The 15,126-nt window shown below is 42.3% G+C and overlaps 1 protein-coding gene across 1 annotated transcript in view; it reads left to right on the top strand.

The window, feature by feature from the left end:
• The first annotated feature begins 349 nt into the window (after nucleotides 1–349).
• LOC117411229 (cation channel sperm-associated auxiliary subunit epsilon-like) overlaps nucleotides 350–15,126 on the top strand; it is a 31,068-nt gene continuing 16,291 nt past the window's right edge. The window contains exons 1-9 of the mRNA XM_059025954.1: nucleotides 350–482; nucleotides 3,135–3,583; nucleotides 4,253–4,745; nucleotides 6,418–6,848; nucleotides 7,046–7,104; nucleotides 7,747–7,825; nucleotides 14,511–14,563; nucleotides 14,810–14,863; nucleotides 14,916–14,985. Coding sequence (XP_058881937.1) covers nucleotides 350–482; nucleotides 3,135–3,583; nucleotides 4,253–4,745; nucleotides 6,418–6,848; nucleotides 7,046–7,104; nucleotides 7,747–7,825; nucleotides 14,511–14,563; nucleotides 14,810–14,863; nucleotides 14,916–14,985 — 1,821 coding nt within the window. The remainder of the gene's footprint in view (nucleotides 483–3,134; nucleotides 3,584–4,252; nucleotides 4,746–6,417; nucleotides 6,849–7,045; nucleotides 7,105–7,746; nucleotides 7,826–14,510; nucleotides 14,564–14,809; nucleotides 14,864–14,915; nucleotides 14,986–15,126) is intronic.

A 15,126-nucleotide genomic window follows, 5' to 3' on the forward strand; every position in this document is an offset into this window, starting at 1 on the left:
TTTCTTTATTAAATGTGACACTAGATCTACCACTGCTGGTACCCTAGTGTCAGCACTGTGTTTAAATTAAATCTGCGTGCCTGAGCAGCGTATCAACACCAATGCTCTGTGTTTGTCAATATTTTCCAGTGACTACCCACACATGTAACACATCACCCTGTTACAGGGCAGGATAATTCATCCATTTCCCTGTCTCTCACGAGCTGCAACAAAATACAGACAGGGTTTTCTTGGGAGGTTTGGGTTTCCTGGTGTCCTGGGAGGCATCGATTGCACACATGTGCAGCTACGAGCACCAACACAGAATAGGCACCTCTACTTAAATCATAAGGGGACCTATTATGTCAACATGCAAGAAGTGTGTGATGCCAACAACTACATCACAGATGTGTATGCAAACCATCCTGGCTCCCCTCATGACTCGCTTATCCTCGCTAATTCTCAGATGGCAGCTGCGTTTCAGCGGGATGACAGTCTGAGAGGCTAGTTGATAGTGGACAATGGGTATCCACTGAAGTGGTGGCTACTGACACTGCTGCTTAACCCCATGACCCCTGCCGAACACAGGTATAACCGTACCTTTAAATGTGCTCATACTGTAATTGAGCGAACATTTGGAATCCCCAAAATGCGATTCTGATGTTTGGATGTCTCTGGGGGAACACTACAGGCCAATCCTCTGAAGGTTAGCAATATCATGCTGGCTTGTTGTGTTTTACATAGCATAGCTCTCCGTAATGGATGTTGAACTTACAAAGGAAAGATTACAGGGTTTGAGGGAAGCAGATGCTGAACTTGAATCCCCAGCGGTGGAGGTTGCAGATGGTGCAAGTGCCAGGCAGGTCACACACAGCTTTAATAATAATTTTTTTTTATTTCGTAAGTATTCACTCTCCACCTAAAAAATTTGTAGCCTTGCTTGAGGGGCTTGGTCACCCTCTTCATTTGGGCTGCTGGACATTTTTTAATTTTTTTTGCTCTTTTGTCTCCTTTTTTTAGGTTTCAAAATGCCATCCATTCGCTATCGTAGATGCACAGGTGCTCTTAAAGGGAAAGTTAAATCCTTATTGGTTGTAACCTTAACCCCCCCACCACTGTGTTTTGATTGGCTGGGTGCATGATTCGCTATTTGATATGTGTTAGCTCACGCATGAGACCCGACTTCAAAAACACGTTTTTGTGTGCTATTGCGGCAGTTCTCTAATGCTGTCATTTTTGCTCTAGAGAAAGCCGCTGCGCACATATTTGCTAAATAGGGCCTGTGGAAGGGTGTGGGTATTCACTGACATGGGAGACAGAAGAGTGTATTTGACAACGCCGCACAGGTTTATTTATGACTTTTGTTTTTCTTTTGTCAGTGCGTTAGTTTAGCCCGCAGAGGGCGCTGTTGTCCGTGGCCTGAATACCAGCGATGGTAGTCAGGACCACAGAAATACCCACAGGAAAACAGACCCGCTGACGCACTCACAGGCACTCTCAAATAATAATAACAAAAGGCGAAATCAAAAATAGAAAATAAAACACAGTAATCAAAAACTACAAAGGAAAGGTGCTGCACTCGGCAGCGTTACCCCGACCGTCGCTACCCGCATGGCCCGGGTCCCCGTCCTACACTTTACCGCTCCCTCAGCCTGCTTCCTATACACTCTGCCCAAGGTTTCCCTGCTATCAACATATTTATTTTTCTTCTCTTTGGGATTCTTTTAGTTTTCTTTTCCGGCCGTTCTTGGTCCTGGAGCAAAGCTTCCGCTAGCTCATTGTTTCGTCGTACCTGGGCAGAGATTATTTGTTTATTTAGCAGACACCTTTATCCAAGGCGACTTACAGAGACTAGGGCACGTGAACTATGCACCAGCTGCAGAGTCACTTACAACTACGTCTCACCCGAAAGACGGAGCACAAGGAGGTTAAGTGACTTGCTCAGGGTCACACAATGAGTCAGTGGCTGAGGTGAGATTTGAACCGGGAACCTCCTGGTTACAAGCCCTTTTCTTTAACCACTGGACCACACAGCCTCCTGTTATTTTATAGGGCCAGCAATCCCCCCAATGCCCGCCTCTCAGCCACTCAGAGAGAGAGAAAGCCCACACACCCTCTTCCCCACCTCTCTGTGTCACTGCCATGACCGACCGGCGGATATTGCAAGGCTGCTGCCCTCTTCCTGCAGCACTATGAACGCACCAGAAGAGTCAGCACAGATCTCCCGCCTGGGCCCTATGAATATTGTTTCAGCTTTGTACCTTTATAATACAGTTAATCTATAACGATAAACCATGTTGAGTCTATAGATATAAAAAAGTAAGAAATTGTGAATTTTTACTAAAATATATATGTTCTTTTATTCATGAAATTCCTCATGCAAATTATGCATATTATTAATTTCAGTTTGGATGGGATTTTTTGCATATTAAAATGCCACACAAACCTACAATGAATATTGAAAGTACCTATACCAAACTGCCTTCATCAAGCAGGCTATGAATATTACACGAAGCCCACGATGGAGATGTGTAGATTGTACTGCAAATGTATACTGTTTTACAGCATATGGTACAGATTGTGTAGATCGGTGGATTCCACTTATCTTTTATGTGACAGATAATATTAGTTTAAGGCCTGTCAATGTTAAAAAGTAATACAGGGGAAAAAACAATGAGATAATGTAAATCTATATTAAAGAGGGGGGAAATAATTTGGTTGAATTATATTTGCACTGCAGCGCAAATGTTTCTGATCACATCAGCTAAACTAATCAACTGGATCTTCTGATTAGTACGCTGCAATTGGGACTAGTTTATTTAGTTCCTGGGGATTTTCTAGTCCCGAAGTTAGTCTGCTTGAACTAAAGTAAAGTACTGGTATGCTGCAATTGACCCAGGGAGATTTAAAAACAGAATGACAGTAGTCTAACCTAAATGTGTCAGGTATAGGGAACGTGTAGATTACACAAGGAAGATGTTTCCTCAAGGAAAATCCTGTCAAATGTAGCATCCAACATATTTAGCAATCCAAGAAACCTATTATAAATACTAAAATACTATTGAAATCTTATAAAAAACATAATTATATTTTTTGTAGGCATTGGCAATACTTACCCACCAGTTTGGGAATTATTCCCAAATTATGGATTTCAGGAAAGCCGATAAATTTCCAAGACTGCTTCATCATGTCCAGGTCTTGGTCTATCTCTACCTATTATGAAGAAGGTCAGCCTAATGATTCTGAATTTCCACTAATCCTGCCCAGAGGAAGTAGCCTGTTGCTGACGTGGTACACTTGCTTTTTTGACAAAGCGATTCTCTTCACCGACTCTGGCACTTTTATAACACACAATGGATTTTTGAAAATAGAGGAGATAAGAGTTGTTCTTGTTGGCATACCCCCCCCTGCATCAGGCTCCTTCACAGTAACTGATGCAGCATTCTTAGAAACTGGTATTCTTTTCCTGATAGAGGACCGTATCTACAAAAGGGAAAGTACTAGAGAGCTCTGGCAAGTCGGGGAAGCACAAAATATTCCAGCCAGCGGAGTGCAGGGTCTACAGTCCCGAACATCGTGCTCAACAAATAACTACCCAAGTATTGTGAGTCTCTCATACTCTAGACCAGGATATTTTTGTGTTGGGGGTCATTGTTAGTAGTTAATGAGAAAAGTTTCATCATGGTAATTAATTGTATAATTAAGCATTGAGAGGCCTTTAACCCTTTAGGGGTGTGATTATGTCATGTAAATACTTTGATGCGACATTTTAAATGTTTTTTAAATATTATTTTGTTGTTTTGTTTTATTTTCTTAGTGTGAATATGTGCCTCAATGTTGTTGAGAAAGTAGTTACTTTAAAATCATAAGACCTTTCGTTGCCTGTGCTGTGGTGGAGAAACTCGGGCTGCTACCATCAGAAATTTACTTTCAGTCTTTTTTGCACATGTACAGGACTAAAAATAATATCTGTGCATAAAATAGTTGAGACGTTGTTATACTAAAACAATAAATACTGCTGTGAGCAGAGAAATTTCAAAATCTAGTGTAACCAGCTGTACTGTTTTTTCTAGATCCAAATAAATGCTGGTTACTGTCCCACTGTAGCAGTTGTAGATATGTACATGTATTCAATGTAATTAGAATATATTTAGTTGTATGTGCATTTTTAATGATATTTGTAGAAGTCTTATGTATGAGTTATGGATGTATAGTTTTAGACATTTACGTTATAAATATAAAGATGTCCATCTTTTTCTCTCTTTTGTGTTAGAATGTTGAATTCAGCAAAGTGGCCGTGTGGACAGCAAATGAATTGTACCTGGGGAATGATAAAAATAAAACTAAGTTTGTGAAGAAGGCAGACTTGGCCCTGTTTACAAAGATTTTACGCTTACCATCAAACTATTCTGTAACAATAACTGCAGTAGCTTACGGGTCTCGTCCTCCAGAGTTGGGGGTTTTAGTTGAGGCCTGCTACGTTTGTGACTCTACTGACAAGAGACTGTTTCTAATCATTTATAACGAGGAGACAGATACTTGGATCCGGAGTGCCTTTTTAGCCAAGCTCAAACCTCACTCTGTGCCACAGGGCCCCTTTAAGATGAAGTTTATCCTGTCAGCGTGGCCTTCCCTATTGCTCTGGAACGATGAGCTCATGTTCTACAGCTACAAAAACAACAGTGAATATGGCAACCTACATATGTCGGGCTCCTCAAACCTCAGACTGTTATCTGGAGGCAGCAGGATCCACCAAGTCATTTTAGGTTGAGTATCTATTGTCTTGCAATTCTAGTTAATTTCAGCTTGTTGCATGAGACAAGTGAGACACAGTCCTCTGGTAATCCCCCCTGAAACAGTGAGATTTTCTGCTACAAATCTTTTTTTTTATTTTGAACAATTTGAATTTTCTTAATGTGTACATGTCACAAAGACGGCCGGAGTGGGTGGTGTCAGACCAGAAGCAGGGAATAAACAGACAGAGAGGTGTGGTTTGGTGGAGCTGAGCGAATGGTTTCGCTCAGCATTTAATAAACAGCACAGAAAATAAAAGGTTTTAACACAAAACACAGGACACGGCACTTACGCCAAAATAAAGAGACAAACAAAACGTACTAAACAGTGAACAGACAAACGAACAAACACGGTGAGTGAAAACAACTATCAATTTAATTTACTTTACTTTACTTTCTCCTTCTCTCTCTCCCGTTCTCCACTCACCGAACACCCAACCCCGAGTGAAAGAAATGTGCATCTATATATACTGTTGTGCTGGGATTCAATTACTAATTAATTATTCACTTGAATCCCAGCACGTGAATTAATTCTGTGCAACCCCATGCTCACATACTATACTTTAAATGCACGTGAAGTGATTTGTGCCCTCCTCGTGCCTAAATACAAATCTACATTTTTAAATACACGTGAAACACAGACCCGTTTATATCCCGTGTACCAATGACTATACACCAACATTAACACACGCACCATACATACAACACATAACAAACAAAATACACACAGGGGCGGGGCACATTGCCACAGTACAACATAAATAAATACAGTTATATTAACTATTTACAAAAAAGCAAAAGGGAATATTTATGTCAGAATAAAGTCCTAGTAGCAGTGGCAGTGGCTGACCAAGTGTAAGCACTGGTATTGCGCAACCTGGCTGTTGTTCGGTCCAGAAGAACATTGATTCAGAAGGAATGCAATCTAATGCAGCTCTGAGCTTGCTCAGGATTATCCCGACCTGAGATCTGAGAGAATAGAAACTATATATTTTAAGAATCTGCTTATCATAAGACAACTGTTGCAAACCTTTACTCAAACACACAGTATTGGGGGTAATGAAATTACCAGTGGGCACATACTGTAGGTTTATATTTTATTCATTGCAGAAATTCTACAATGCTCAGAGGCTTACCACATTTTAAGGTGGAAAAAACTAAAAACAATGATTTGCTAAATTGTGATAAAGTGTTTTAAACCAAAAAAAAGTTCTACTACAGTCAACAAAGTCCCACAAAAATGAATTTACACATAATGTATGATAATGTGTTTAAAAATATATGTAGACAATATTGAAATTAATCTCACTTTTTAGAATAAAACCCATTGTTTTCACACATACGTTAAAAACATTATAGGGTTGATGTCTGCTTAATTAGAGTCTGGGTTTTTAAACTCAAAAGGATGTCTCATGAATAAATATAGTTAATGGAGTACAGTAATAATAATATATCACGTTTTAGTGCATGCTCATTCGGGCCAGGAATGTCCTCTTAGTGCCGATTAGCACTACAATGCCCTCCAAAAGTGATGTTATTGCTTTAGTCTGAGAATTACTTTCCTTAGACCGTTTTCATATATATATACATATATATATATATATATCCCATATCTAGTAATGAATGTTTTTTTCCCTTATTGCAGACGATTCTTGGAATGTAGTGGTGAAGATGGCGAACAATGTTTTTTTTTACTGCAAGGCTGGCATGGATGAGCTCATCAGACTTCACAGTTGGGAAGAGAAAAGCACAAACATGATCTTTTACTTAAATAACAATGGACATCTGTTAGTCCTTAAGTTTAATGGGTCTAAACTTGAGCCACACAGATATCCTCTCGACATGGAGGTTAAGAGTTCCATATCCACAGTCTGCACCTACTTGACCTTCCAGCACAGCATGAACAAGCCCTGGTATTTCATTGATAAGGGAGAACAACTGGAATTTTGGGCTTTGATCATTTACCCAGAAAATATGGGTATGAATCTGCAGACATTCGGCTACAGACTAGACTTGCTTCAAATGAAAACCAGGACACAGTTTGAAAATGCTTACCAAATTTGTTCTAAAAACATGGTAAATATTATTGAAATTAAAAACACAATGTCCACTGACTTTAATTAAAATTGATTCTTAATTGGGCTTCAAAGGTTTACATAAATTAAGAATTGTGATATGGAGATTTGTGACGCATTGAGCATTTTGCCTAGGACTCAAATTCCTGTTTTTGGTTTTAACTACAAACACAGCTTAATTTATTTTTTCTTTCTCAGACAATAGCATTCCACCATGATCGTGACTACATCAACGCAGAGAAGTACACAGAACTCATGTAAGCCCAGGCTGCTTGTTTTACCCCACTCAAGCTGCTTTTTTACAAAATACCAATATATTGGTATCCCTGAATAAGACACCTTTAGATTTGCAAAATATCAGATGATGAGCATTGTTTTGCAGTGTGAAAATATTGCTGAAAGTAGAAGTGTGTTCTTAATATTTTCATTGTGACTGGCAAGACTGGTAAAATATGCTATATTCTACCTGTCATAAGCGTAATGGTTGCAGGAAAACATGTTGTCAAATTGTCAGTTGTAAATCAACTATAAACAATCAATCTGAATTGAAGTATGAAGGGGTTCTCTTTAATATCCTAGTGCATAAAACTGCTCTGACAAGACTACCCCTACACATCACAAATGTACAATTAAACAGTAATTACATTTAACTCTGAATGATTCTCCTACAGAGAGACTGCACTTCCCTTATATGTTTTACTTTAAGCAATGGAAATGTATATAAAGTAATTTATTTGTTAATTCAGAATGTGTTTTAATCATATATTTCCCTGCTTCTTCTGTTTTATCTCTTAATGCTTATGGAAATAATTCTACCTTTTGAGTTTTTGATAATGTTTAAAGCATTATGTCTAAAACTAATACAGTACTGCTAACTGTTCATGTTGTTTAACATTTAGCAGCCAAACAAGTGGCATTGCCACTTTTGAGATGGTGCCCAATGTACCTGGGAATACTTGCGACCTGCCAGCCGACAGGGTAAGTGCTATAGATAGAGAATGCATTTAACCCACTCCCTGCTAAGTCAATAGAATAAAATAGCAGACGGCTTTCATCCGCCTGCATACATTTAAACAAAATAATAATAATAATAATAATAATAATAATAATAATAATAATAATAATAATAATAATACAAAACATACATAAATAAATAATAAACAAAGGGGCAGGGCACTCCGCCACACATGCCCCCCCTTGTGCGCAGCACACATGGCCTTAAAAAGCCACCTCCCCCCTTAGTCCCCAAAATCCCGGTTCACAGTCCTGGCCCAGGAACAGGGGCAGCAACAGGCCAAAGGTGGCGGCCACGGTGGGAGGTCCTCCTCCCACCCCAACAGCTGTAGTAACCAGGCTGACCGTACACAGGCCGGCTCCTCCGGCCAAAGCAATCTTGCGGTCACCCGGCGGCCTGTGGGGGTGGTCTCCTGACCTTCCCCCCCCCACTCTCTGTAGCCGGCAGCTCCCTCTTCTGGGGCTCCGGCCACCGAATTTCCTGCAGCGAAAGTGCTGCGGGGGAAGGTGGTCTCCTGACCTCTCCCCCCATCTTCATAGCCGGCAGCTCTCTCTTCTGGGGATCCGGCCACCCAATTCCCTGCAACGAAACTGCTGCAGGGGGAGCTGGTCTCCTGACCTCCCCCCTCTTCTTCATGGCCGGCAGCTTCCCAGGCGAAGCGGAGCCGGTGACGACCCCAGGCGAAGCAGAGCCGGCAGCGACCCCAAGCAAAGCAGAGCCAACAGCGACCCCAGGCAAAGCAGAGCGGGCAGCGACCCCAGGCGAAGCAGAGCCGGCAGCGACCCCAGGTGAAGCAGAGCCGACAGCGACCCCAGGCGATGACACCAGCGGACCCTCGGGAGGTGACGGCACCAGCGGACCCTCGGGAGGCGACGGCAGCAGCGGACCCTCGGGAGGCGACGGCAGCAGCGGACCCTCGGGAGGCGACGGCAGCAGCGGACCCTCGGGAGGTGACGGCACCAGCGGACCCTCGGGAGGCGACGGCAGCAGCGGACCCTCGGGAGGCGACGGCACCAGCGGACCCTCGGGAGGCGACGGCAGCAGCGGACCCTCGGGAGGCGACGGCAGCAGCGGACCCTCGGGAGGCGACGGCAGCAGCGGACCCTCGGGAGGCGACGGCACCAGCGGACCCTCGGGAGGTGACGGCACCAGCGGACCCTCGGGAGGCGACGGCAGCAGCGGACCATCGGGAGGCGACGGCAGCAGCGGACCCTCGGGAGGCGACGGCAGCAGCGGACCCTCGGGAGGCGACGGCAGCAACGGACCCTCGGGAGGCAAACTCGGGAGGGGAGCCCCTGGCCATAGAGGCGGCAGCGGGAGCTCCACTTCTCCCTCGTACCCTGCAACCGGTGGCTCCACAGCGGAGCAGCAGGCAACCCCAGGCGATGCGGAGCAGCAGGCAACCTCAGGCGATGCATGGCAGGCATCCTTGGGCGGTGCGAGGCAGGCATCCTTGGGCGGAGCGAGGCAGGCATCCTTGGGCGGAGCGAGGCAGGGCAGGAGCAGTCCTTCCCATGGCTGGTGGAGGTGGGAGTGGTAAGCCGTCCTCCCATGTTGGTGGAGGCGGAACAAGGAGGTGTTCACCCTCTGCTGGTGGAGGAGGAAGAGGCAGAGGCAGCTCCTGCTGCTCTGCTCCTAGCGGTGGAAGTGGCGGAGGCAGAGGCAGCTCCTGCTGCTCTGCTCCTGGCGGTGGCAGAGGCAGAGGCAGCTCCTGCTACTCTGCTCCTAGCGGTGGTGGTGGCGGAGGCAGAGGCAGCTCCTGCTGCTCTGCTCCTGGCAGTGGCAGAGGCAGAGGCAGCTCCTGCTGCTCTGCTGGTGGAAGTGGTCGAGGTGGGGACAGCAGGCATTCTTCCTCCGCTGCTGGAGACCTGGGTTTTGGACCTGTTGGCCTCCGCCTCTTGGGCTGTGGCCGCACGAGCTCCCCCCTTCTGGGCGCTGGATGCACGGGCTCCCCCCTTCTGGGCGCTGGATGCACGGGCTCCCCCCTTCTGGGCGCTGGATGCACGGGCTCCCCCCTTCTGGGCGCTGGATGCATGGGCTCCCCCCTTCTGGACGCTGGATGCACGGGCTCCCCCCTTTCTGGGCGCTAGTTCCCTCTCTTCATACTGTGTGGGGCATAGGGCCACCGTGTGCCCACCGCCGGGGCACAACTCCATCGTGAGGTTCTTTAAGAAAACCTCCCAACCGCCATCCCCGACCTGCTCCTGCTGTTGCTGCGGTTGCTGTTGCTGCTGCAGCTTCTTATGCCCCTTTCTTCCCATTTCTTTGTTCTTTTTTTTTTCAAACACAAAAACACTTTTTTTTCGAAAAAAACAAACAAAAAAAACACCCTTTGCTTTCCTGGTCCAGCTCCTGGAGGCGTTGTTTATCTCACGCAGGACACCATATGTGACCGAGTTGTTGAGTGGTGTGTGGGTGGTGACGTCACGGACCAGGAACAGAAACCAAAACAAGGAATGGCGGTGCCAAACTGAAGCTCAACGGCGCTCAGTGTTTTTATTAAATAATAAAACAAACAAAAGATTTAAACAAACACAAAATGAAAATGCACGCAGGCCCAACAAAACCAAGAGTTAACCCACTCCCTGCTAAGTCAATACAATAAAATAGCAGACGGCTTTCATCCGCCTGCATACATTTAAACAACAATAATAATAATAATAATAATAATAATACAAAACATACATAAATAAATAATAAACAAAGGGGCTCCGCCACACCAATTCATGACATTTTTTGTGTTTTCCTGTATTTTCTCTATATTTTTATGACACCACCTGCTTTAAAAAATCATACCTGAGACATCACAATCGCTCCCCTACATCAGTTATTTAACAGTATTCTCTGCATCAACCTTTTTCTTCTTTTTAATGATAAAGGTTGCTGATAAAGGGACATCATGAATGGAAACAAATATTGTTGGATTTTATAAATGTGTATATTAACAATAAAGCAATACCGGTATGTATAGAGATATCCTTCTAAGATGAATAAAAAATGTATACAACGAACAATCATTCAATATTATGTTTATTGCACAAGAATTTTTTTTAAAATAAATAACTGTGAACAGGTGGCTGTAGGGGTGACATCAGGCCAGGAAATGGAAACCAAAACACACAGCAACTGCGGGCGATACTGAGATGCTGCTGCGCTCAGTGTTTTATTAACACACAGAAAATAAAAGGTTGAACTAAACAGCACACAGCACTTCAGGCCAAAATAGACAAACAAAACAGACTAACACTAAACAAACAGTGGACTAACAGACAAACACAGTGAGTCAGAACAAACAAATATCGTGCTGGTCCTTCCAGCACAAAATAGCAATTGTATTAATTATCTTATTTATCCTTTTAATTAATTCTCCTCTCCAAGCCCGTTCTCCACTCACCGAACACACAACCCTGAGTGAGTAAAACGTGCATCTATATATACTGTTGTGCCGGGATTCAATTACTAATTAATTATTCACTTGAATCCCAGGACGTGAACTAATTTGTGCAGTCCCGTGCACACATACTATTGCATACTTTAAATGCACGTGAAGTGTTTGTGCAATCCCCGTACCTAAATACAACATATATTTTAAATCACTCATGCTACACAGACCCATTTATATCCCGTGCACCAATACCTATACACCAACATTAACACACCACACGCAACACAGCACATAACACACACATGAGCACTGCCACAATAGCAAAAACATTTTTTTTTCTATTTTAAATCAATTAATTCAGGGATTATTTTACATAAACCCTGCCGGGGCTCGTGGTTTACTAGGACATCCTCCAGTCAGAAATAAAAACTGTATACCATGAACAATCATTCCATATTCTGTTTATACCACAAGTATATTTTCAAAATAAATAGCAAATCTTTTTTTTTTTTTTTTTTTTTTTTTTTTTTTTTAAATAAAATCAATAAATACAGGGATTATTTTACCTGGCAGATCTTTAATTTTCAACAGACTATGCTTCCATACAGATTCATTTCGAACCCTGTTTATGGCCTTGTGACTTGAGTGGTGTGGTAATGAAGAGAATGTCCAGACAGTACTTGAGTGAAAAACGTTTGTGTTAATTAACAAGACTGTAGCAGGGCGGTAGAGTCCTGTACATTGATTTGTTTATTTATTTTTAGAACAGGGTTTCCCCCTCCGCCCCTTGTGTTATTTTGTATTTGTTTATTATGATTTATTTATTGTATTTGTGACGGCATACCAACGTGTTATTGTGTTTTATATTTGTCGGCGAAGTGCCGTATGTTTTGTTATTGTTTTGTTTATAAATATGACGGCGTAGCCGATTTGTTTTGTTTAGTAGCATGGATGGGTAGCCCCATCCACAGCAGTTTAAAAACCTCGTGCAGAAGGTGGCCATCTCCCGAATTAATTAAGTGATTAATTTGTTGCTAAATCGGGAGATGGTCACCTGCATAAAAGCCTGCAGCTCGCTGCACTCAAGGTTGGTTTATGAGGAGTGAGAGTGGAGAGAGCGAGGAGAGAGAAAACAAACTTTAAAATATACAGGAACAGTGACAGCGACTGCCCAGCCTGACCTGTATTTATATTTTGTGTTCGTGATTTGTGTTATTTAAAATATTTATTTTGCTCCGCGAGCACAGTGTGTTTTTGTTTAAACCTTTTATTTATTTTTGTTATTTAAAAATAAAACGGCAAACGCCGCCTTTAACTGCAGTACTTGGTGTCAGTGTTTTTAGTTCCTGCTTCTGACCTGACGTCACTGCCCAGCCATCCTGTCACAAAGACAAACAATCAAAACAAACAGTGCTTCACCTTGTTATTGTCATTCAGTGTAAGGGGCTGTACTCACGTAGCTGCGTCCCCTTTGTACTACCAAACTCCTCCCTGTGATCAGCCCAGCTCCACGGTCTATCCAATCACTGCATGCCCCATGGCTGACCACAATGGAGTTGTTTAGTAAACTTGCAACTACGCGCTACCTCCAAAAATGTCCGACTTCAGGTTTCCACCTACCATCGAGTCGCCCCGTCTATGGGAAAGCATACCACCAACCTTGCACAGCGCTCTTTCTGGTCGGGAGGAAGATTTGCAGCTCAGATTCCTTCTCTCTCTGTCACAGGCCTCTTCACAACCATCTTTTGAACCAAGCTTGAGCATTTGAAACTAGTCCCTGTAAGCATGTGGAATAACAAAAATGTATCCCACATTAGATATACCCACACTTGTGGTATAAAATAGAGTCATAGGACTACGAGTGAATACTTGCAGCATGTCACCAGACCTAGGCTTTCAGCCTTGATCCGTTCACTTCTACATTTGCCGATATTTACCTCATACACCTCATGAAATCCCCTGTGAGGGGGATATAGTGGAGTCCTGTGCTTTACCATGCTCTCAGTATCCCTTACCATTCTGCACTACACTTTGCTATGCTTTTAGTGTAATACACCACAGCAAACTTTTCTAAATGTAACAGGTAGCCCACAGGGGGAGGGGACGTGCACTCCTAAAATAGCATTTTTGATTAATACCATTAATGGCAGGTGATAGTTGTAATACAGACTAAGCCACTCCTCTTTAGTGATAAATAGAGGTGACAGATTCTGAAACATTGGAATAATACCAAACACTGTACAAGTTAAACCGAAATAAAGTAGTTCAACACACAGATACTTGTGCTTGGAAGATCAGATTGACAATCACCACACGTGCAGGAAGTCTGTCACACCAAAAGTTTGTTTCAAATCGAAGTACTGTGCGTTTTATTGAAAATACAGCTGTAAGAGAACATTTGAAAAGTTGCAACATTTGCAACTTGAAATCTGCATGTCCCATTCTGATCACAAGCATTTGTAAACCACAAAAGAAAGGCGTCAACATCAGGGTATTGTGCAAATCGGAAACATTGGTGATTTGCATCCAGTTCACTTTTTTTAAGCATGTATTATTGAATCCCGTTTTTTTACAATGGTTGACAAAATGTTTGTGGGAATGTTGAAGTCTGTAGCAACATCTGTGTGGAGTAGTGGTTAGGGCTCTGGACTCTTGACCGGAGGGTCATGGGTTCAATCCCAGGTGGGGGACACTGCTGCTGTACCCTTGAGCAAGGTACTTTACCTAGATTGCTCCAGTAAAAACCCAACTGTATAAATGGGTAATTGTATGTAAAAATAATGTGATATCTTGTAACAATTGTAAGTCGCCCTCGATAAGGGCGTCTGCTAATAAATAAATAATAATAATAACATCTTTCTTTTTCTTGTACAGTGATGCATTATCCACCACAACTCTCGTCTGCAACAATAGTGCACGTTTTTGCGTCGAAATGCAGGATTAGTAGTCCACAAATAGCACTAAGATACAGTACAGTAGAAAGTTAATACATTTCCCAATATCCTTTACACAGCTGTTCGAATTAGGGCATTTAGTTTGATTCACATTTTTCTTCCCTAGGTCTCCAAAATAATTTGCACTAACAGGAAATTTGTGTTAAGTGAATTTGTATTATAAGAAGTAATTAGAGTGTTATTGATCAGAAAATATTTTTAAATGGTTTGCAATTCTGGTGTGCCACTTCAGAATTGCAAACCACTACTAAATGTAATGCAATTAATGAATATTAATTAAGCGAATACCTTTTTTGGTTTGATTAACAGGTAGTACATATACATGTTGGTTGTAATCCAAAAAGAAACATCCGTGTTCATAGGTAAGTAGTTTAAGTATTGAGTATTATATCACTGGTATGCATATTTTCTACCTGGGCGTGGCATTGTAAAATGTTTAACAACTTGGACTGGACCCCACTTGTTTAGTTCAATTTGTCTATAATTTGTTTACAAAAACTTAACATATGTACGTGTCAGTCTTCCTCTCTGATTGGCTGAAAAATCCTCAGTAGTCTATTATAATATTATTATAGCATTTTTAGCAGCACTGTGATTCTTTTTTTTAGACCTTGGGGATTGCCTTGCAAAATTATGAATTTTACAAATTATACTATTCCGGGGTAAGTAAGAATTGGAAAATTTTATTCACAATACAAATTATTTCTTAAAAGTATGGAAGCAGAGGAATATTATTCTTATTTCTTTCAGGTCTGTACTCCAGATTCCTACAGAACAAGATTTAGTAAGTCAGTAAAAGTTGTTTTTTTCACTGCAGTTCCTCTAAAAGTTATTATATTTAGTTTATTTTTAAGTATTTACACTATTTTCTCGTTTGCTGTCAGATCTTTAACTCTCCATAAGTGTAATAATTGTGCTGACACGG

The sequence above is a fragment of the Acipenser ruthenus genome, chromosome 6 (assembly GCF_902713425.1).
Source record: "Acipenser ruthenus chromosome 6, fAciRut3.2 maternal haplotype, whole genome shotgun sequence".
NCBI lineage: Eukaryota > Metazoa > Chordata > Actinopteri > Acipenseriformes > Acipenseridae > Acipenser > Acipenser ruthenus.